The following is a 24,235-nucleotide window of genomic DNA, read 5'->3' on the forward strand; positions in this document are numbered from 1 at the left end:
AAAATATAAAGGGCTTTGGCCAGGAATAATGGCCAGAAATAATTCCTTGGCTTTTCAGCCAGGAATAATGCTGAAAAGATATCTGGAGCTGAGATGGTACAAAGGAACTAATCCTAGTCACCTTCCTCTAGCATCAGGCTCAATTTGATTTGAATTGGCTAGCTTCTGCTGTGAATTAAGCTCCAAGTCCCAAAGGCAACTCGACTCCAGTCATCTAGCCTAACAGCCTCCTCCAAACTCGATCCAGAGGGAAAAGTGACTAATCCTATTCAGTCGCTGCACTGAGCTAGCACCATAGATTAAAAATGCTTGGGGCACACAGAAAGTGAATAATCTGGGTCAGTTTTTCTCTGCAAGTCCTTTGCACATCTTGGCCATAATAATAATGATAATTTAAAAAAAATAATAATGTTAAGAGACAGAAAGAGGAAGTGCTGGTAAGAAGGAAATCTCACCTGATAAAGTGCATACACTTCACAGGAAAGAAATAGAAGCAGCTCACGGGCTTTCTCAAAATTGTCGAGATGGAAAGGCATTGCATTAGAGGAGCTAGTTCACCTATTCTCTAGAAAATACAACAGGAACATATTCTAGACTCTCTTCCAGTTCTTCAGTGTCTGTGCAGGGCTGGTAGGACAGTCATGGGTGAGAAAGCTGCAATAACATCTCAGGGCGCAGAAGCGGGCTCCTTGAGTCCCCTTCTCTCCCTGGCAAGGGGTATGGTGTGGCTAGCACAGGAAAGCAGCACATTGCCTGGTCCAGGCCATGAGCTAGAAGGTGAGCCATAACATACAGTGGGAATTATCACTGAAGCAGTTGCACAAGAGAAGACATCAGTAACTGCTTTCAGAGTGTGTATTTTTGGGTAGGCTTCAAAGTAAATAACCACTGGTGGTGGTTATCATACTACTTTGAACAGGCTTTCTAAAAATCATGTGCTGTGGAAAATATGCAGATAACCCCCAACAAAGTTGTTAACATAAGAGAAGTGTGTGTGTGTGCAATTTTGTAAAAATCTTTGTTTTCCCTGCACCCTGCTACAGAAATGAAGGGCTTTCATTATTAATATCAGTTGTCTTACTCAACTTTCAGGCAGGTTTCCTGTGATGACAGGAAAGGGCTAGAGGTTTGTTTTCAGTGAAAGTGAAGATTTTCTTTTTTAAAAAACTTGTTCCATAAGCAGTGGCATTTGTGAAGCCAAGTGATTTGTGTCCTCTCATCTCCCACACCCATTGCTTGTACCACCAGTCTCATCCTCCAAAGCCCCCTGCATGAGTTAGGAGGATGGTGACAGACTGCTAACTGCTGCAAAGCATAGAGGAGATAAATTCAGCCCCTCTTTCATCAACAAGGGACGCGCAGTGATCCACATCACCCAGTTTTATCTAAATGCCAGCTTTCAGGATATATTATTTCCTCACAGAATCGTAGAATCGTTTGAGTTGGAGGGGACCCTTAAAGGTCAGCTAGTCCAACTGCCCTGCAACGAACAGGGACACCTACAGCTACATCAGGGTGCTCAGCGCCCCATCCAGCCTGACCATTTCCTGGGAGGCCTTCGTCAGTTGTGAACGTACCAAAGCTCTGCATTTTCTAGAGAGAAGGACTTCACAGGTGACATTCCCATAGGTGAAACTAGGTAGGCTGGCTCTGCTTGCCAGCTGCATTTGGAGGACAATTCACCATGTCCTAATACGTGATGCCAGAGGTAGGAAAGACTGAGGGTTGGGAAACAAACAAAACAATAAATGAGTGTGAAATTGCAGTAGAATTCCTTCTTTTATTAGCATGACTCTTACAATGTCGTTGGCATGTCTTATCTAATATCCTTCACTGTTCAACGGCACAGGAGACTGGGCAGCAAGTTTGTCAGGAGTCTGGGGATTAACCCAGGAGGTGAAACGTGGTTCACTTCGGGGTTCATCTGTCCCCTGTTCCATCCGCATGGGCTACGCCAGAGACAGCACTGCCTCGGCTCCTCCAGCCCACCATCACGCGTAGCCTCTCCGAGGCAGGTGGGCAGAGGCCGGGCCCCACAGGAGGCAGCACACAGGCCACGGCGGGAAGGCCGGAGGGAGCCTTGCTGGGCTCTCAGCCCGCCGCACCCCTCAGGGCGCCCAATGGCGAACCGCGCGCCGCCCGCTGGGGCCATCTTGGCGTGCGGGGCCGGGCGCAGCGCCACCCCCCCCCCCCCCCCCCCCCCCCGGCCCCGGGGAGCCCCGGCCGCCCCCCGCCTCACCCCGCACCCGGCCGCCGCAAAGCAGCGCTCTGCACCCCTTGCTGTCCCGGGGTCGGGCGTCCTTTCGCCCCCTCCCCCCCCGTTTTGTCGGGCAGCCCCTCGCCCTGCCGAGGCGCGGTGACCCCGCTCCGCGCCCGCAGACCGCCGGTCCTCCTGCAGGAGCAACGATGAAAACACAAAGTCCTATTAATTATGATGATGCACGGCGGTGACAGCCATTGTATTTTCGGCCGTCAAGTAATTCGAGACGGGATCCCTCGGTGAGCGGTGGAAAGTGGCGGCACTGAGCCAAATTGACCCCGGGTGCAGCCCACGGGCGGCCGCTTGCCGTGGCTCCGCCGTGGGCTGCCGGCTGCGGGTGCTGCCCTCCACAGCCACGGTGATTCGCTTACCGGGGCGGGCAGGGGGCGAGGGATCGGCCGCCAGTATTTTGGGGAGAAGAGTAAGGAGCCCGGGAAGCACAATGCAACAGCACCCCAGCCGGCTGAGTGCTGCTCCCGCAGACGGGTTCCCGCCGGGGTACTCGGGGAAAAAATAAATATCCCCAATAGTTTTACCTTTGGAAAATGGAAGGGGCTTTTTCCCGCTGAGGCTGCCGAGCCCCGAGCCCAGGATTTTGTTCCCTCTCCTAGCACGCGTTGATGACATCACGAAGTGCCCCTTCTTTGTGTGTCAGTGATGTCACCGAGTGCAGCGTGGGGGACAATGGAATCCTGAACTCCGGGCGAAGGCGAGCGCTGCTGCGGGCTCGGGGCTGACCGGGAGGGCAGGGGACGGCCAGGTGCTGCGGTGGGGCTGGAACAGGTGAGAGCTGACGGGGCTCCTTCGGGGCTCGATGTGTGATGTGTGGGGGTTTGGGCTGGGCTCCTTTTTTTTTTTTCTTTTTTTTTTTTCTTTTTCTTTTTTTTCCCTTCTTATTGCGTTCTGAGACAGGTGGGAAGTTGCTGCTGGTGGTGGAGGGACAAAGCAGGTGAGAAGCTTTGGGGGCTGAAACGGTAGTGAGGATAGGGGGAAAGCGAATAACCCCCCCCCCCCCCCCCCCGGACCCACAGCTCCCGCTCAGCTCAGCCTTAAGCAGCCTGCTCCTCTCTCAGCCACCTGCTTCCACCTCGTCCCTTTGGGGCTTTGGCACTGAAGCGCAGACGGCAGCCGGGGTTACCCTCACAGCCGGCACCTCTGCAGTGCACTTTCCCGAGGATCCCCATTACGAACTCCCGTCCCCTCCGATCGCCCCTTTCTTCCTTCCTCAGCACCCGCCGAGGGGGAGGGGAGAGGCTGCGGCTGCCGGGATACCCCCCCAGCCCCGGAGCGGGGCTCCCCGAGCTCCCCTCGGGCCCCGCTCGCCGTGAGGCCGCGCCGGGTGTCGCCCCGGTCCCGCCGCCCCCCAGCCCCGCTCGGCGTTGGGGGAGGCAGCTAGGGAAGCCATTGCCTGTTTAATAGTTGCTGTTGCAGCACTTCCGCTTCTCTCCCAGCGAGAGAGACACGAGTGGCCAGGCCCAGCCGCACCGAGGAGGAGCAGCCAGACACAAAGGGAGAGGTACGGGGACGGGGCAACCCTCGCCGTCCTCCCCGCCGCTCCCGGAGGCAGGGGCGAGGGGCAGAGCCGGCCGCGGCCCGGCGATGGGGCGGGAGGCGGCGGGGCAAGGGGATCGCGCCCGGGGCTGTCAGGTACCGCTGTCCCCCCGGCCCCTCGCTGCCCGGCCTGCGGGCCCTTCGCCGGGGGGGTGCTCCCGGCCCCCCCGGCTCCCGGCTCTCCCCGGGCAGCGGAGGGGTCGTCCGGCGGGGGTTCCCCGGGGGGCTTCGGCCTCGGGAGGGAGGCGGCCCCGTGCCGGCCCCCCCAGCCCGCCGCCGCTCGCCCCGGGCCTGCCGCAGCTCCCCCCCCCCCCCCTCCCCCCGGTTCCCCCAGCGCCCGCCGGCTCTGCCGGGTACCCCCTCCCTCCCGACGGCTCCTGGCCCCCCTCGGGGCCGGCCCTGCCCCCCGGCGCCCCCCGCTCTGCCTCCTGCCCCGGGCTGCCTTCACGGAAGGGCTGCCCCCCCCCCTCCGCTCCCCGGGCCCTCACCAGCTAGGCCCTGGCCCTGCTTTTCCTCTCCCCCCCACCCAGCACAGCCCCACTGCTCCCTTTCCCCCATGCCGGTGTGCCTTGCAGTGCAACGGGCCTCAGTGGATCCCCCCATGTCCTCTAGTCCCCTGCCCCCCCGTTTCTCTGGTCCCTTTTATGCCCCACGGTGCTCCCAGTACCCGATCCAGCAGGCACGGGTTTTGATCCAGAGGGCACAGGTTTCGCTCAGGGCTCCTCTGTCGTGGTCTCACCCTGCTGCCTATGATGCCCCACTTCCATCACAGTGCTGGCGATAGTCACCCCCAGCCCATCCTTTCCCAACTTCCCCCGTGTGCTTCCACCATGGAGGCCTGAGCTGCTCCATTTTTGTCCCCTACACCCTAGGCTGGCTGGTGGTGGGTACCGATGGCTCCTCTTGCATGCAGGGTTTGGGGGTGATTAGAAGGAATTGCTGTGAGCTTCCCTGAGCCTTGTCGTTGTCCTTGTTCCAGTCCCTTCTTTTGCTGCTTCCTGAGAAGAAGCTTTGAAAGTCCCTTTCTCCTTCAGCATTAATAGTGCAGGAGCAGCTGCTGCTCCTCCTGCCTGGCTGTAGGGCCTGAGGAGGAGAGGGAGACACGAGGACCCTTTAAAGGGAGTATAGCCCGAACACAGAGCGAGATTATCAGCTGCCTTTCTCTGTGTGTGTTTGTGTTCACTGTTTGTTCCCCACGCCCCGTGGTGTCTCCTCTCCAGGTTGGGGTTGTGGTGGGGGGGTCGCTATGTCGGATGACGATTCGAGGGCCAGCACCAGCTCCTCCTCATCTTCATCCTCCAACCAACAGACAGAGAAAGAGACAAGCACACCTAAGAAGAAGGAAAGCAAAGTCAGCATGAGTAAAAACTCTAAGCTGCTATCTACCAGTGCCAAGAGGTGAGGCTGCAGTCAGTTTTCTCACTGATTTGCTGCATCTTCTCTCCTTCCTCGTTTGATTTTGCTGTTCCTCTGCTGCTTTCTTGTTGCTCCCATTCCTCATCTCCATCGCTTAAGTTCAGCCTTTCCACACTAAGCTGCCATTGTCTCACTTTTTCAGCCTCACTGTGTAGTGAGTGTGCCCAGCTTTCCTGTGCTCTGGGCTATTACCCTCTGCTTCTGCTTCAATTGCATCCCAAGTATTTTCCTGTCTCTTCTTCCACCTGGTTGTCATGCTGCCCCTCAATTATCTCCACTGTCTTCCCTTTTCCTTGTTTGCGTCAGTGATAGGGATGTGGGATTGGTATGTAGGACCTTCATTCCTTCTCTACTACTGGCAGCTCTGTGGTCCTGGGTAAAGCATTTAATTTCAACATCAGTCTTCTTCTCTGTAGATTGGGATGAATATATAATGGCCTTTTTTTTTTTTTTCTGCTCTGAGGATTAATTAATGCTTGTGAAGAATTTTGAGTTTGCCTGATGAAAGGAAGATCTGGGGCTTTATTAAACCACCTGCGTTGGAAGGGTGTGTATAATCAGCGCAAGTGGTGTAATGTAGCTCCAAATCTTCCCCCCCTGTATGTACTGCTGCTTTTCTGTCTGTTCATGCTTATGTTGAATTTTTGGTGTATGACTCGACGTGGACTAAAATAAATAATGCACTTGCAGGTCCACTTGTGCGCATTCTGCTCTAAAACAGGTTTTGCTTATGGCACATGGTGTTTTGGGGGGCAGTTTTTGAGGATGAAATCATTTTTGTTCCAAAGTAATGTCTGTATGTGAGAGAAACGCTATGACAGTCAGCTTTCTTCATCAGAACACACTCTTGGAGCCATTTGGGTTTTTTTTGTTTGGTTGGTTTTCTTGGTGTTTTTGTTTGTTTGTTTGTTTTTTAAAAAGCTGTTATTCTTTCCTATTTATTCTGTTTCACCCAAGTCCGGCATCATTCTGCTCCAGTGAGTTAAGCTGACAAATGGAAGTTTTCAAGCTAACTGAGAGTGCTCCAGTAAGAATAATAAACCATCTCACTGCAGAGCTTTGCTAAGCAGCACAGAGAGGTTATGTCTTCAGGTGTGAAAAGAGGCTGGGGTTTTATGCAAATGCCCTGTCATCACAGCTAAGTTCTCTGTGGCTTTGTGGGGTTAAGGCAGTTTGGTTTTTCCAGATCTCCACTCAGCACGTTTCCATGGCAAGCTCATAGATAGCAGTAAGTGGTGTTTACATGTCGTGCCCTAAACTATTTTAAAAAGAGGATAGTTTTACAAGCCTGCTGATTGTAAGTATGAAAAGGTTGTGGTTCTCATGCATGACAAGTGGAAGAGAGGCAGGAGACGCTGGCAGAGTTTAAAGGAGGAGAGAGGGTGGGGAGATCCGGAGGGGAAGCTTGAGTGACAGTAATGGGACTCCAGGGAAGGGGATGATAGCTGGTTGGGTATTTTGTGGCAAAAGCAGTGTGGTGCTGTGCGAGCCCAGAATAGTCTGGGCAGGGAGCACTGGGTGTTGTCTGAGCGTGGTGAAGGGAGGGAGCGTGTGGAGTTCTGGGGGAAGGGACGTGGGGATGTGGTATGCTCGGTAGGGGAAGGAAAGGGAGGAATTGAAGGCTGCAGGAGTGTGCAGGGGCCTCGGAAATAGATATTCCCTTTCCTTTAAGTGTCCTCGGGAATGTTGCAGTTGCTCGCTCCCTTAGGGCTGGTGTTTCTTTCTCAGGGAGGCGATGAGCAGCAGAGGGGATCCAATTTGGTGATGACTGCTTCTTTCAGTCCAGCAGGACAGATTTCCTTTTTGACTGCGGTTTCCTCCTAGCACTTGGTGCACTGCATTCGCAGAGGGTTCCCCCTCACTTACAGGCTGGCTGGCAGAGTAAAGAAGACAGTCGTTCCCACTGCCCTTGTGGTTGGAATCGTGGGAGTGCAGAGCGATGCACCTGTCTGGGCTCAGTTCGCAGTGCCTGTCTGCTTTTCTGCCTCTGTAATCGGGTGCCTGTCCTGCTTAGTGTGCTCAGACGGGTGGGAGGCTACAACTGAAGATGCCTCTGCTTTATGTAGTGTTGCAGACTCACGGCGACATTATGTCTGTAAGGCGTAAGTGTTAACTGCTGTCCTACGCAGTGACTTACCTTTGTTCCTTTTTTGCTTTTATTGCCACAGGATTCAGAAGGAATTGGCTGACATCACCTTAGATCCACCTCCCAACTGCAGGTTGGTGTTGATTTCTTCTCTGGGGGGGCAGGGGAAGGAGAGGGGTTGAACCACGTTTGCGTTTGTTGTAGCTGTCCTCAGAGGTTCTGAGGAGGGCAATGGAACGGCTGCTTAGCTGAACGGCTGACAGTACTTTTTGCATGCTTGGATGACTTTAAATAGTTTCCAGGTAGGGGGGCCTCCAGAGATTATTATATGTGTGCTGATATGTGTTTACTGTTTGTTTTGGGGATTGTTTTGTTGATGTTTTCTAACAATTGCATTTGTATCTGTCATGCTGCTTTGTGTCTGTTTCTGAAGCTAGCCTATAAAGAGGAGTGTGAAACTCTCCTTGTTTTTTGTTTTTTTTCTGGTTTATAAATCTAATGCCTGGCTGCTCTAATCTTACATAAATAAGAGTTCTGCCAAGGAAGCAGAGGATAGCAAAATGCTCTGAGCTTTTTAGTTCAGAGCTCTGTTCTAAACAGTATGTTACGGTGGAAGGGAAGTGTGAATTCATCACTCAGTGGGTGCCCTACAGAAGCACATGCATTAGCCTATGAAATAGCAAGTAGGGCTGTTTGGTTGCCCTTTGTGGAACAGCTTGTTTTTAAGTAAGTTTTAGGAACTTGTACCTTTTGTTTAAAGCATCTAGCAGGTTGATTCAGTTCACTGCTTGGTGGCCCGAGCCTCTTTGCGTTTGGGGAGGCGGCGGCAGTAGTGTAACATCTTTGGTTGTGCTTGTTCATTCAAGAGGAAAGTTGCTTTCGGTCTGGTTTGTTGCCAAAGCACAACTCTGTTCCTATTTTCTTGCTGTGCCTGAACTAGGTTTGAGGCCTTTTAATGTTGGTGATAGCAGCGATCAGGGAAAACTCTGTTTACAAATAACTGCTCAAGCTGGTCTCTTTGGTACTGAGGTGTCACCCACAACTGTATGTGAATGGTTTTGTTGAAGCTTTTCACTACTGTTGGTCTGCAGGGCAGCACTGGTACACGGGTTAGCCTCATGGTCCGGATCCACTCTTTCAATACCAGTCCCAAGGTACATAATTAGTGACAGAAGGGATAGGTTGAGGCTTGTGAGTACAATAGAAGTCAAGGTTGATACCAAGATTTTTGTACTGCTTGGAGGATAACTGATGTCATAGCTAGAGATTTCAGAGGTCAATAGTGTTTTGTTGACATTAATGACTACCTGTGTATTACCAGAGCTCCAGCTGCTGGTTTGGAAGCGTCTGTCCCGTCTGCATCCTGACTCAGTGTCAAGATGAAGTCCACATGCTTCCCCCTCCTCCTCCCACCATATCCTGACTTTTTTTTTTTTTCATGGGAAAAAAACAACACCCAGAAGCATGTCTCAGAAAGGCACTGAGCCTAGCTTGCTCTGCATATAACAGTCTGAATGATTGAGGGGCAAGAACTGCAGGTCTGAATCTATCCGAAAGCTGTGATAACGTACGAGTGTGTCAGATTGCAGGCTTCATCTGAAGGTTTGTGTAAATAATGTTAGATCCCTAATTTGTTCCTGCAAATGATGCCAATTGAAACAGGTAAAGATGAGCTAGCAGACTATCTGTCAAGATAGAATATGGCTGTGAATTTCTAAATTACACAGACACCTGTGGATAATGCACTTCAAGGCCTGCGCAGTAAGTTTGTGTTGTTTCAGCCTTTATAAATATTTCTAATAGCAATAATTAGTTCATAGTGCAGTTAGTGATGATTAATTCTCACCTGTAATGTAAGTATTCTGCATTCCTTCCAACCTACAAGTGAGTGACAGTGAGAGCTGGCAACTCTTGCAAACAATATGTGAAACTGGTGTAATTGTTGCTGTGTCTCTTAGTGTGTTGGTAGGTAGGAAAACATGAATGGAGAGGTTTTGGCTTGTGTGTGACCAAAGGAGTTTTGGTATTGCTCAACATGGGGTGGAAGCCATCCTACTTCAATAAAGAGAGTGCCAAGAGTGAAGCACAGCTCTGCTTATGGCTAACAAGGTTCAGATTGCACGCTCAAGCACAGGGAGTTTGCTTTTGTAGCAGCTGTTTGGTGAAGGGGTAGGCAGGTGCTGATTGCCACAACAGTGGGGTGAGTTTCAGCTATCGCAGTCATGGGGAAAGCTCAGCTTTGTGGAAAAAGAAATAGTGAGGGTGAGGACATCAAGCAAGTGAGAGAACTGTGTTGCTGCATGATGTTTAAGGCTGCCAGAACTTCCTCTGGGGAAGCCTGCTAGCAGTGTCACTGCTTTCCTTTATTTTTCTTTTTTTCCTATGAGTGTTACTGGCATGCTGTGAGGAAGGTATTAAATACACGGTTTTGGAACTTAGTTTCAATTTCCATCTTCGTTGCTTTGCCCATCCTTTCTTTCCCTTTGCCCTCAAGCCCCTCACCCCTCTGCAGCCTTTGCCTCTGCACATATTTTTCAGGTCTCACTTTAGGGGTGCCAAGGTCTCAGAAGTCACATTTAAAAAAGTGGATCTGAAACTGCATCCTTATATCACTTTGGAACTATTATTTTGTGCTTTTCTTGACTGGACGCTTGGCCTTACACCCCTTTCTTTCCCTTTCTTTTCCCCTTGTTCTGCACAGTGCCCTGTGTTGGATGGCAGTTTGTAGTTGGCAGTGCTTTAATTTTTGGCCTTACTGCAAAGTGCTGTTCTTCTCGCAGTCTTATTGCAGTCATGGGAGCTCAGGATATTTAACACGTCCCACAGCAACTCTGCATACTGAAAGAAAAAGCTTTAGGTTGTAAACGATTCTTAGTAAGAGCTGTTTTGTTTTTCTTCTTACAAAACACCACATATAAGATGCAATTACAAATAATGAAAACCATTTGATATTTCAAACAAAATGGCTTAAATTCAAATGAGTTTCATTTTTACTTTTGTAGCTTGCAGTGACCAAATTTTCATGTGTGTAACCCACAAATCAACTGTTTAAAAAAAAAAAGAAAGAAACAAAATGCCAACACACTCAACACCGTGTGATTGAGCAGCTGTGTGGGTTTTATATGTATGTGGGTAATATGAGGGGAAGTTTATCCCAGAACTTCCTCTCCCCTCTGTAGTTTCCTTGCTTCTGGTTTGCCATAGCTTGCCTCTGCCCCCAAAGCGGTCCATCTTTTGGCTGCTCCATCATCTCTGGGAACTCATTTGCCCCTCCTGTTCCCCTCCCCGTGGTGTGATTTTGGTTTTATGCAGCCTGGTACTGTTCCTTCTACAGAGGGAATGCAGTATAAGCTTGGCTTGCCTTAAGGAATAGATTGCAAACTTGACAATATTTTCTTAAAAGACTTATTAAATACTCTACAGTTTTGTGGATTCTGGTGGTAGCAGTGCTGTTCTCATCAGTGTCCTACTGTAGTGTGTGTGTGTGTGTGTGTATGGCATTTGGCTGAGTACTTATTGCTGCTTTTTTATTATGTTTTTAGTAGGCCAGCATCGTAGAGATCCTTAATTTTCTGTTGCCTGCAGAATGATTTGACGAGTGTTAAGGGAGAACAGTTAAATGTGGCTATCATATACAAAAGTGGTTGGTGGTTTAGACGGATTGGAGAATAACTGTCTGGTCTTAAGGTGCTTTAAATCTTTTGAGTTGGTACCTGGTGATTCCATCTCCTATTTTGTATGATATCAGAAAGTTGCAGCTGTTGGTTTAGAACAATAGGTATTGTTGTTCGGGTATTTGGAGGCACTGGACTTCTGGTCTGATGTATACGTTGGGGATAGCGGTATGGCATATCTTTGCATTGGGTCGTGGAAGGCTGCACTGACAACTGCCTGCAGATGTCAGAACGTGTTTCCCTCTCCCTGCATAGGCAGACCTTCTTTGTGTGTAGGTAACGCTTGTGAGCGCTGTGCCAAAGCTTTGGTTCTATCACTGTGGTGAGGTTTCCAAAGCTTTAACAGAAGTTAATTAAAGTTTCAGTACTGTTTGTGCTCTTTATAAAAGTCATCTCTTTGACCTCCATATCTGAGCGTCTCCTGAAAGTAAATCTGCTAATGGCTGCAAGGTTATGAAACAAATGATTTTCCCCCATTTCACAGACAGGGAGATGCAGCTCACAAAAACTGAGTGACTCGTCGAAGGTCACGCAGGAAATCTGTGGCAAAGTGGAGAAATGAATGTAAATCTCCTTTGTTTCAGGCTAACTTGCAGCTGAGCTGCTCTGCTGGAACTGCGTGCATTGGTTGTGCTGTGAGCATGGCTTTGAATTTGTGCTTTATTGGGTGTCTGGTATTGACTGTATGTAAGCATGGTAATTTAATGGTATTTTTCCCATCTGTGTAGAGGGACCAAAATGGATATTAACTAGAATTAATGCTTTTTAATCTTTCTTACCCAAACTGAAACAAGTTTGTCTCCACATGGCTCATTTAAGTCCATATAGGCAAGACCAGCTGTTATATAAACAACAATAATTTTCAAGTCTTTCTTGCAAGGCTTACCATCGCTTCGCAGTGAAAAGCTATCACAGATTCATTATTTAAAGAATAATAAAATACAGTTGTGTTTCCTGGCTCCTTCTGCCCCGTTTCTGTAAATTCACACAATAAGGACCAGATCTCCCTAAGAGTCTTGTGAAAGTTCACTGTCAGCACTTAATAAATATACGTCTCAGTATAGATGGTGGGAGCAGCGCTCTGTGCTGTAATAGGTGGGATATTCATAGTTCTCAAAACTTTGCGACGTGGAATTGCTTGGCCAGAGAGTCGTGTGCAGAAAATGTGTGGCTTAAAGGCTGCTTTGAACTCGATGGTATCCTCCTCTAATTAATGTAGTTCATCTACACGCTGTGGAAGTGTAGCGTTTGTTTGGATTGCATTTGTTTTTACAGTGCTCTGAGGATGGATTGTCACTGTTAGACTGTAACACTGTTTGTTTTTTAAATTATTTTCACGCTTGGAATAGACCTTCCTGCACATAGACATACTCCAGCAAGAACTTTGTGGCCTTCTGCTTTGCAATTAAAAGTATTAATTAGAGTAAGGCAGGTTAGTTTTGTTTTTAATACGCGCATGCATTCTTAGGGCAAGAATGACACAAATGGTGATTTTCCTTCCTTGAAAAACAAAACCACAACAGAGATAGATAAGTAAAACTGCAGATAATGTTTAATGAAAATTCTCAGCTCGTCAAAAGGATTTTAGCACTCCTTATTTTCATTCACATCCCCTCCTGGTTTCTTTGAAATGAGAGCATTTACTGTGAGAACTTCCCAGCCCTGGGATGGAAGGGAGGACCTTCCTAATTAGAGCTACGTGTAGTTGAAAAATACCTTTTGTCATACAAACTACCCGTGGTTCACCATTCCCTCCCCCCTTTGTTTGGTGCACGGTCCCTGGAGAAATAACTCTTCCTTTTGAAACGGTGTATTAACTAATTTAGAGATCCTCCGCAGCTGTGTACGGGCTCTCGCAAACCATAAAGATAACACTGCTTCTATACGTGGTGATTCCGAGTGTCTGTAGGTAGCAGCTCCTGCAGGGAAAGTCCTTTGCCTGACGCGCTCAGACAATAGCAGCACGGCAGCAGCTTCTTTGCTGCGGATTGATTAGCTGATATTCCAGGAATTCACATTTCTGAAGATGTTTCTGTTTTTACTGGCTCCCTTTAAAAGCATCAGGCTCGTTTTACAGGCAGGGCTGCTGTAAAACGGGATCCCGTGGCGGTAGCTCCCTGATCCCATAGTAGATTCTGTTTGGCACATCCTGGCTCAGCAATTCCCATATGAGCTGCGTTCTGTGCTCTTGCATGCCAAATATCAGGACGATGAATCTTGAGAGCGACTGAAATCGTACCACGGCTCAGAACAAAAGGGACTGAAATCCCTTCTGTGCACATTCTCTTGTCTACCACTTAATTTTATTATTTGACTTTCAGCTTTGCTGCCCTTGGAGGGCACTGTGCAACTGTATTTATTACGCTGCGTATGTGTTTTATCTGACAAATTGTACGTTTTGCGTTATGAAGTCTTTAATTTGGTTTCACTTCAGTTGTATCCCAGCTCTGCACGCCTTGGTTTTTCTGTTGGACACGTTTGTATATAGCAGAGGGTGATATGTCTGGTTTTGTTTTAAGAAATATTCATGATATGTGAATGGCACTTCATAGACATAAATGGGAAGTGTTGTGTGTGGAGTATTTACACTGAAAGGGCTTGAATCTCTTTGCTGTTTAATATGAAGACAAAATTATCTCCGCAGAAAGAGCTGGCTGGCCTAGGGCAGTGAAGAAGCAATAGTGGACAGTTTTGCACTTGAGGATGCCACCAGGGGCAGATTGTTAGTGACTGGGAGCTCCAGTTCTGATAAGCAGCTGAGATGCAGGCTGACAGGCTGGTGACTTTGGCCCCGCTGTCAAAGAGGTGGTTCTGGGGCTGAGACGGAGCCAACCTGCCTTGCTGGGAGTCGTTCCAGTGGGTTAAGGGAGGCTATTGAGGAGCTTGTGCACAGAGAGATTTCTGCAGCTTCTGCCTGTGCTCTTGTGCAATTGCATGTGATAGACCAATGCGGCATCAAAAGATGGATTGCCAGCAGGGAGAGGGAGGTGTCTGTCCCCATCTGCTCTGCCCTTGTAAGGCCTCAGCTGGAGTACTGTATCCAGGCCTGGGGCCCCGAGCGCAAGAAAGACATGAAGCTGTTGAAGTGAGTCCAGAGGGGGAGTCATAAGAATGATGACAGAGCTGGAGCACTTCACCTATGAAGAAAGACTGGGGGAGCTGGGCTTGTTCAGCTTGGAGAAGGCTCTGGGGAGACCTCTTTGCTGCCTTCCAGTGCTTGAAGGGAACTAATAAGCAGGAAGGGGATCAATTTTTTACATGATAGGACAGGAGGTAATGGCTTTAAACTAAAAGATTGGAAATTTAGGGTAGATGTTAGGAAGAAATTCTTTACTCAGAGGGTAGTGAAGCATGTGGGCACAGGCTGCCCAGAGAAGCTGTGGATGCCCCATCCCTGGATATGTACAAGCCAGGTTGGATGGGGCCCTGGGCAATCTAATCTGGTAGGTAGCAACCCACTGGAGGATCTTGGAGGTGCCTTCCAGCCTAATCCATTCTATGCTTCTGTGATTCTCCCTACGAATGCTTCACGTACCCAACAGAAAAAGTATATTATTTTATGTGAATGGGTTAAGAGATTGCTGCATATCTGTGAAGACTTGCACACCACGTATGAAGTAAAAGGCTGTGCTTTCTCTAGAAAAGAAAGTACTTAAAAGTACTGAGGTAAATTAATGATGTAATTTAGTCATTATAGTAGAATCTTGCCAATCTGTACATTTATTTGAGTGAAATAAGTTTATACTTATTTTTCCCTCTGAGGCTTAACAGTGGAGGTCTGAATACTGACTTCATTATTTTACAAGAGGAACTAGAGAACATGTATAGTCAAGTACTATAAATAAACCTAAACTGTCAAAATAAACACTGTGCACTTCGGAATTCAGAAGGGTTTTCTTGTTTCTCTTGCCAATTTGCAAATTTCAGCAGCGTGCAGTTGGTCTTCCAAGGCATTTGTGGAAAGCGTAGTGGTTACGACGGTGCATTTAATACATATTTTCTGTGTATGAGGGGCTAATTGACATCACCAGGAGAATATATTACAGATCTGTACGCTTAACTGCAACGTACAGCGTGCGGTGTTGTTTTCTTTGTTAACCTGCACGCCCTGTGACGGGAGGTGGGGGAGAAAAGGAGAGTGGGGCGTGCAGATTATAACTCATGGCAGATGTGAAATCAAACAGTACATCTTCCCCCATTTCCTCTCTGATTTCACAACTGAAAATATAGATCAGGTAAGATTAAGTTGAGCTGTTTCAAGAACTGGGCCCAGGCCAAGTTTTGGCGGTTCATTTGTTTAAGAGAAAATACAAAGTAATTGGATTAAAGAGGCAGTGTGATTAATGGTGTAGAATCTGGTTATATTTCTTTGCTTCTGTATTTCTGTGAATCGGTACAGATTTGAAGCCCTTCATTCATCCAAGGGCTTCAACTTTTACAGTCAAAAGTGAGTAGAAACCAAATCAGCATGTTAATATTTTGCCCTTTTTTGTATCGGTGTTAATGATTGTTGAGAAAACTGGATTTCTCACCTTTTCCCCTGGAGCAGCTGGACTTGCTGGAAGCTAGAGAATCTTGAACTGGTACTGGCAGTTGTAAAGGCAGGAGCAAATGCTTTTGGCTAGAGCAGAGGTACTTCCCATGGAAGGTGGACTGCCAACATTTAATGCTCTTTCTGCACTATCTCAGTGATAGATTTCTGCCAGTGAAACTAATTGCAGCATCTGTTAAGGAGAGATCAGGAGACGGGTCTTTGCTGTTCTTTCTTTCTTTTAGTGCCTAGTATCTTGAGGAGAGCTGCAGACAGGGGTGAGAAGACCCGCAAACATCACAAATTAATTCTTAAGCTGCAGGTGACTTTTCACAGTAAATGAATTGGTGAAAAGGAGCAAAATACAGAGCTTCAACAGAATCCTATGAGACAGCAGCAGAGCTCCAGGGCAGTAGGGATTTTTATACACGGAAGTCTATCTTTGGTGTAGCTTTCTAAAATGTTTCACTTGTTTGAACATCTCCACTGACATTTTAAGGTGCAAATTCAAGTGATGGCTGTTATGGATATACCATACATTTGGAATTTTCAAATGGAAAACTTCCAGAAAGTTTTGTTGTATTGCTTATTATTTCTAAGTCCGGGCAGCTCCGAGAAGTGGCCTACAAATGGCACGGAAAGTGCAGTATATTTAATTAAAGCGGTGCTTAACCATTGCGGGTGGCTTTGAAAGATGGCTAAAACGCACACAGTTGTAATAACATAGTTTTAAAGCAATTATATCAGCAGTGTAGTATTCCACAAAAGATCATGTCATCAGAACTTCCTGATCAGTCAAACTGATGGCTGTAATACCCTATTTGCACACTGTTTCCTGTATGTCCTGGTAAGCTTTTTAAAGGAGAGGCATTGGGCAGTGCATGTAAGCATTTATAGCTGGTGCCCTCCTTCACCTCCCTGTAAGTTGTTTATCAATAAGGATTGTCTAATTTTGCTTTTGATGGGGTAATTCTTAATTTGGGAATCTTACTGTGTTTTGGCTTCTGATGAAACTATTCCTGCTTGCTTACACTTGGGGGACTATGGGCAAGAGAGCCAAGACAGGATGCTGAAATAGCTATGCAAAATAAAATCTCAAAATACCGTGAGTTGGAATGGAGTCCTCAATTGCATTAAATCTGTGTCTATGCTTTCCTTCCTGCTTCAAATTATACAGCATGTTTGTGATCTAGGAGGCCAGGCAAGAAGATGTGTATAGCTACAAGAATGACCTAGGAAATCTCTGACTAGGAATGTAACTAGCATCAGGCCTTTGGCTTACTCTTCATCTGCTAGTCTTTTAGTTACATCCCAGGATTTAAGCCTTTAGTAAAATTGTAATACTTCCTTTAGAACAGCATTTTTCCAATTTGTTCTATCCCCTTCGTCTCCTTATGAGGTTAATTAGATTGCACGCATTGGTGAGGCTGAGTGAGTAAAGGAATTGTAGGTGAGGAATGGAAAAGGACATAAAAGCACTCTAGGCAGGAGGATGTTGTGTTCCTATGGACAGCGAGATTGTGCAAGACCTTAATGGTGAATGTGAGAGGCAGAACATCAGGATGGCTGAGGCAATTTTGCACTGGTTGCTGAAGGAAACATTTGTGGCAAAGATGGAACTGTAGAAAGACCATTTCTTTTTGTGATTTAGTTCTGCTTTGTTAATGCTTTCTATACAGAGCAGAAGAGGTGGGGCATCCTCCTCTTCAGTAAATGGGGAGAGCCATCTGTGGGTCATCCTCTTCTTGGAAATGAGTGACTCTTAAAGGCAGGCAAGCATATGAACTGCAGAAATAGTTTCTGCTCTGCTGCTTTTGTTACAGCCCTACTCAGGAGGTACAGTATTCATATATCAATAAACTCAATGTGTTTATACAATCTTATACTGCTAATGATGCTCTGCAAATCAAGAAGGCACAATCTGCTATACCTGGGAGATTACAATATCTGAGACAGGTGTCCAGCTGTATCTTTGCAGGCCTCCTCTGACTGCTACATGAGCTGCATGCTGTTCTTAAGCCATGGATTGACCACCTATATCTTAGAAGTGCATGATGAAGAGCATGAGTGAGATGTGAGGAAACAACCGGTAGGAGGGAGAGGGGAAAGTTAGAGGAGTGGTGGCTAGAAAGGAGCAGAAGGAGATAAAGGCAGAAGTATTAATGCAGGGAGATGGGCTGAAGGGGAAGAGAAATAACCAACCAAGCAAAGAAGAGTTGGAGAGGCCTCCCTCTCTCCCAGAGGAGCACACCTTGCTTTTGTACCAATTGGTGGAGAAGCATGACAAGAACAGCTATTCACAAAATCCCATAATACTAAAAACAGGGATGTTCACTGAAACTGTTAAGTCATTTTAAAACAGATAAAGGCCTTCCATGCAGTGGACAGTGGAGTTGTGGAATCCGTTGGCACAGGAGGTTGTGGAGGCAGGTAGCATCAACACGCTCAGAACCATGCTGAACAAATTCATGGCCAACAGGTTTGTAGCCAGACTTAAAGAAAAGAGTCAGGGATGTACTCTTAAACATCCCTTATGCTGTGCCTGTGGGAGTGCAAGGGCAGTGTGGGCAGGAGGTGTTGGCCACAATCACTTACTCTAAGCTTTTACCACTCTCTGGAATAGAATACTAAGTTAGATGACCACCCTTGTACTTTCTATATGGAGTACCCACAAGAAGCTCTGTTCTCCTGTCCTCCTGCTTCTCAAACTGCTTTGTCCCTCATTCCAGTCCACTAACGTTAGTCTCTTTTCTGTTTCCTTGGTCTGGTTGATACCACTTTTATCCATATAAAATGTTTAACTTCTGCCCTTTATAGAAAAGTTCTCGTCTCTTTTCTTTTTATACTTCACCTTTTAAAGCAAGCCATCGTTTTCTGTCACTCCAACACTTTTCCTTGCTTTTGTGAAGGGTTAACCTTCATGCATTTGTCTTGTTGAATTTAGAATGTAAAATTTTCAGGTCAAAGGCCTTCTTTTATTTTTGTCAGTGTTTGCAAAGTGGTATGTAAATTTCTAGCTATATTTAAATGTTCTTTAATAATGAAATAGCTCCAGTCCTTGGGCTTGTGTATGTCTCCATCTTCCTTCTTCCCCCCCCAAAATTAAGTTCTGCTTATGTTGCAACATCACTTTTTTTCCTTCTTATCTGATTGAGGTAAATAAGCGAGTTGCTTTATTCGGCAGCTATTGTATTACCTCGAATATGTGATTTGGTTATTTTCCGGTTTTATGCACATCAAGGTTATCACAGCTGTTGCTTTGTGATGCTATTACATTGTAGTAGGATAATGTGCTTTGAGATGTATTAGTGCTGTTTTGATTTTGTCTTTATTTTTTATTTCCTTGACGGTAGCAGAAGTAATGACAGTGTCCAACAGCAAATCTCTTCGCTGTCTGTGTGCTCCTACTTCACCTTCAACCTCAGCAACTAGAGAGACTAACTGTTAGGTGGGGAAATACTAGTTACATTGCAGAGCTATTACATGTGCTGGGACATCCCAGTACAGAGTACTTAGTATTTGGTGTGTGTACTAAACTCCTAAGGACTATAAATACTGTTGCATTTGAGGTTTTGTAATGTATCAGGTATGTCTTGTAGACAGCTTTTTTTTTTCTTCCACAGCAAATGCAGATTTTCTAGCTCATAGATGGTGCAAGCTGTGCTTGGTATATTACTTTACAGTGACTTTTGGCTTGCTTTTCATGGCAGAATCTTCTTTATGAGAAGATGGAAAGTTCAGAGAAATCAGCATTTAGCATTGAGATTTCTCAGGTACATGTTTCGTTGCAACAGTGAATATCACAGATGTAGCAATTTAGGGCATCTTTAACTGGTACTGGATTTTGCTAGGGAAGTCTGAAGAATAGGGTTTGGTTAGCGGAGCCTTTGCATGGTGACACTTTGCAGTGAGGATTAAGTAAGCTGTTGTGATCCAGTTACAGCTGTAGAAGTGGAGAGAAGGGCTGAGGATAAGTGAGGATGTGCTATGGTCTCTCTCATGGCTGACTGAGCAGATGGATAGGATTTGTTAGTGGTTCACAGCTTGGCTTCAGAAGAGATAAGAAAGGAGTGCTGACTGGGGCCTGGATCTGGGAAGGAGAATTGTCTGTAGTCAGTGAAGTCTATTCTGTTTGCAGCAGTTTTCATTGATTGAGAATGAATGGGGTGGGGAGGGGAAAGAGCAAAGCTGGAGTTGGCAGCTAAACTGTGACACACCAAGAAAGACTGAAATTATGGGGTGGGGCTAGATGTGGCCCTTAGGATCAGAGAGCAATGGGGAATAAACTATTTTGCCAGATCCCTTTCCAGCAGTAAACCTGCCAGTCCCTTGCACCCATTGCCAGCTCTCTCTGCACTTGTCTCCTGTTTCATCATTGCAATCTCACAGGCACCAGGCACTGCAATGGCATAGAGCACTACAAAAGAGAGCTGTGTGCCTGTTCTGGCCCAGAGAGCTGCCACTCATTCTGCAAACCATCCCAGGCTTGTATGGAGCCGTGTTGGTGGCTTCCTGCCTCTCAGCCCTGCTGAGCTGAGCAGGTGCTGGACCATTCTCTCTTCTGGTGATCACTCTGATCCTTCAGCAGAAAGCCATTGGCTTTGTCCAACTCCGCAGGCAAGGTTCCCTTGTTGACAGAAGTGAAATGTTTATGAGGAATAACAAATAAATTGACAAAACATTTCTTGTGTTATTAATTTACTTGCAAATGAAGTGGCAGCGATCATCTGAGCTACTGAATGTATATGTAGGTTTTTTTTTAATTAAGCATTCAGATCATGAATAACGTGTAGCTTGATGAAAGGGGAAGAAGAAAGTGTTTTTGAATCACTTGGAATTATCCAAATTGGCAATTTGAATGCAAGGTACACATAAGAACTGATATTTGTCATCTACACGTTGCTCATTGGGAAAGTGTATTTTATTATCTTAAAAGGTTTCTAGTCAAGAGGATGCATCTAAACTTCACTTTGGGGTTATGAGGACATTTAAAATGTGCAGTAGGTGAGCCTGTGCAAGCATTTACCAAGTACACGGTTGTGCACCACACAAGTGCAATATCCTTTGGTCAGTATTTTTACCAGTCATTCTCGCATGCACGCACTAAATGCCATCTTTGGAAAGTCATCTGTTTGCTGCTTTAGCAGATGTTTTACTTCCAGTGGGAGAATCTCATTTTCTGAATATTAAAATACTAGTGAATCTGTGATGTTTAGCTGGACTGGCTTTCCTAGAAGAGAATGTGTCATGTCTTAATGGCCTGCTAGGTCAAGGGCTAAATTTCAGTCCTTGTTGAAGCTAGTTAATGAACTGTGTGCAGAAACAAGTGTTTCTGTGTGTCTCTGTGTTCATGTTAATAGAGTTCAAGGTCACTGGGAGAGTTGTGGGTTTTAACTTATGTTTTATTTACCCATTCTTTCTTTAGAAGTGTCAAACTCTGCTGAACTCCTCAAGTATCTTATGGTTTTATGTATGTCCAGTGATTATATTTTCCTCAGCTGGTTATATGCTAGTAGAGTAAGCATCTCTTTTTCTTCCTTTATTTATTATGCTGAGGGGGCTGAATGGAAGAATGCGCATTGCTTTGGGCTTCTGGAGAAAAGACCTCTTTCTGTTTGATGTGCTGTTTTTTATATAGGGTTATTCTCTGATAGGGATTATAAATATGATTATGCAATTATTCTCTCTTCTGGAGGGGTGTGTGTGAGATTGCTGGTCAGTAGAGAGAAACTCACACTTTTGACCTTTATGCCTCTTTGGAGCCATTAGCTCTTGGACATAGTGGTGCTTCTCAAATTGCTTAATTGTTCCAAAGAGATCATTTGTGCTTACTCTTGTTATTGCTGTGTGATGCTGTCTGTGTACACGCTGCCAGAAAACCCATGGTATATTACACTTTTATTGTTATGTAAAGCAGCTGTAAAACAAACCGTGTGATTGTGTTTTTGAAGTCTTTGCTATTGGCTACTTCATTTTTTTTCCCCTTTATGTCTCTAACTTTTACATTTATAGTTTTGCCACCGTAGGGAGCTAATGAAAAGCAAACATATAAGCTGTTTGTTTAAAGATAATAGTAATAATGCCATGCTCAAATTCGTGTTGCTCCCATGTTCCTATTTTTTATCCTGTTTCACAGTGTAAGAAAAGCTAGGGCATGCCATGCTGGTTTGGGGGTGAGACGAGGGTGAGGGCAGGGATTGCTTTTTGTCTCCTCTGCATTGGCTTGACTGTTAGCAGTCCTCTGATTTTCAGGAGACTTAAATAATTGTAGAGCAAGTGAGCACATAGCAAATAAAGGAAGGAAAATGTGTGTGCAGTCAGACAGTCATCTGGAAGAGGGAAATTGTGTCGAACTGCTTTTTTTTTTCTAATGCTTGCATGCCTGTAGAGGGTTGGTCCCGTGTGCATCCTTAGCACCCTCACTGGATTACACAAGGTGGTTTATTTTATGTTGGAAAGTACAAGTAGTGCCGAAGATAACAAGGACTTAAATTACTGTTTCTAGTGTTTTGGTTTTTTTTTTTTTACTTACCTCTTTTCATACTTGTAATAGAACTCCACGTCTCAAGAGTAAAATCACGAAATGCATCTGACTTTCAACTTTAGCTGTTTACAGTAAGAGTTGATGGAGATGATGAAGACTTGTGGAGATGATGAGTCTCTTGATTGTTCTTAGCTCTACTGGGAAAAGTGTTTAAAAACAGCAAAACGGCCACTGGGCAGCCTCTCTTACAGCTCCTTATCCACACTGGTCACAGCTGCCAAGAAGTTTTTAATAGTTAGATTTCCTTAGTTGAGGCTATTCTGCTTTAATTGGGTGCTTGTGTGGCTTAGAACCTGTTTTCCACTATGCAGAAACATATGTGAATTTGGTTGCCTTCCTCCTATAGCACGTATGCTGGGACGGCACATGTAAGTGTTGGGGGCATGTTCTACTTGGCTTTAAAGAACAAAAGCAAACTGTGCAGATGAAAAGATGCTCAATAGATGGAATGTGTGTTTGGATTTTACCAGCATCTAAAGATAAATCCTTTACAGTAGTGAAGGCTCTAAAAGAGTGCTTTGTTCTACCTCAGTATGTGTTCTGCAGTAGCTAAATTGTTCCAAGAAAAAGGGGAATATAATGTAGGTGCCAGACTTAGTCTTTGAAATAAATGATGTAGGTTTTAGCTCAGTTATATCTTGCTCACCATCTCATTTCATTTTAGTAGATTACAAGGTAATGTGTAGTAACTTAGAAATCTTAAAACCTTTAGATATTATCTGTTCAACAGCTCTAAGAGCACAGTGCTGCATCTGATCCACCGCTTGCTGGTGGTGTGTTCAGAGTATGCACAGAGTTTGCAAACACCCCTTTCAAGTTCATGTGCCAGAAAGCAGTTGTCTTTCTGAAGAAGTAAGGGGTAATTTTCTGTTTACCTTTCCCATCGTTCCATTTCTCTTACGTGCACAGAAATAGTTACATAGAAAAGGATTATAAGATCAGACACCAAGGATAATGTTGACTTGCCACTGTTAGTCCCAGTGATGCAAATGGCAAGGCCAAGTTTGTCATCATGACTGAGAGCAAAAGGTATTAGCTGTGATCAGTGCTGCATCATTGTGCAGCAAAAGCAATTTGCTGAAGTGATGATGAAATTCTATATTTGCCGTTATGGAAGATAGTATAAGAGCATGTGTGAACTCACAAATATCTGAGCAAAGGGGCTAAAGTGAGCACATTCTCTTTTATTGGTTCTAAATGACGTGTAGTTTTACTGTGTCATTACTGTAGCAGTAGCTAGTTATTTTAATGGCCACTGAACTGAGTTAGTATACCTACAGAGACTACAGACTGTGTGTGTGTGTGACGCTTGCACGCTTATTTACATGGGAGGCATATGCACCCTGATTTTATACATGGAATACTGAGTGTGTATGGCTAGAACTACTTTGACCACTCAGGTTTGTTTAAAGCTGTACATTTCTTGAAAACTCAATCTGAATGTCACCACACTTGATTAAAATGCTTCGTTTTATGTTTCAGCAACCTGGATTTCCTTTTTCCATCCAGTTCTGCCAGCAAGTAAGAACTAGTTGTGCCCTTGTGCCCTGGGCTGATCAGAGCAGACTGGTGGCTTTCCCTCTGTCTTCAGGGGGTTTTGGCTTGGAAAAGTGTGCTCTTGAGCTGTGTATGGTCACTTTGTTTCATGAATTCTTTCATTGTTAAAAGTATACCTTTAAAAAAAAAAAAAAAGAAAAAATTCTGATCCAAATGACCTGTACTGTCAACAAGAGTTCCTCTGTTCCAGAAATTTGTTTTCAAGTCCTGAAAGCCAGTCACATACAGGTAATGCCTTCTGACCTGTAACAAATGTGTATTAATGATGCTGGTGCAAAGATCAGGGATCCCGTGACACTGTAAAACGAGGCATAGTGATGTCAGCTGTTTTGTTGTTTTTATCATAAGCATAAGAACAACCAAATTATCCAAAATGAAGAGTTTGTAACCCTCATTTAAGTAGAGTGACATAAAAGGACTGTGATCTTGGTGGTGTCGGATACTGATTTTTCTATTTGTCCTCCTATTTTACTGTTGTGGTTTTCAGTATCTAGCTGGAGAAAGAGTTTCAGCCAAAATAATGCAAATATGCACAGAGCAGGCACAAATGATACTTGACAGGTGAGTAGGATTCCTGCAGAAACTGCCAGATTTCTGAAGTCAGTTTGTTGCCTGT

General features: G+C 45.6%; 1 protein-coding gene across 7 annotated transcripts in view; it reads left to right on the forward strand.

The window, feature by feature from the left end:
* Positions 1-2,931: 2,931 nt before the first annotated feature.
* UBE2E1 (ubiquitin conjugating enzyme E2 E1) overlaps positions 2,932-24,235 on the forward strand; it is a 45,139-nt gene continuing 23,835 nt past the window's right edge. Inside the window, exons 1-3 of one of the 7 annotated variants that reach the window (XM_040696252.2) lie at positions 2,932-3,209; positions 5,032-5,209; positions 7,396-7,446. In XM_040696252.2, the coding sequence (XP_040552186.1) occupies positions 5,058-5,209; positions 7,396-7,446 (203 nt within the window). In that variant the 5' untranslated portion in view covers positions 2,932-3,209; positions 5,032-5,057. Of the gene's footprint in view, positions 3,210-3,702; positions 3,908-5,031; positions 5,210-7,395; positions 7,447-24,235 lie in introns of those variants that run through there. The other 6 variants (XM_040696253.2, XM_046938192.1, XM_015281794.4 and 3 more) reach the window with 6 other exon arrangements.

Source organism: Gallus gallus, chromosome 2, assembly GCF_016699485.2.
Source record: "Gallus gallus isolate bGalGal1 chromosome 2, bGalGal1.mat.broiler.GRCg7b, whole genome shotgun sequence".
Taxonomy (NCBI): domain Eukaryota; kingdom Metazoa; phylum Chordata; class Aves; order Galliformes; family Phasianidae; genus Gallus; species Gallus gallus.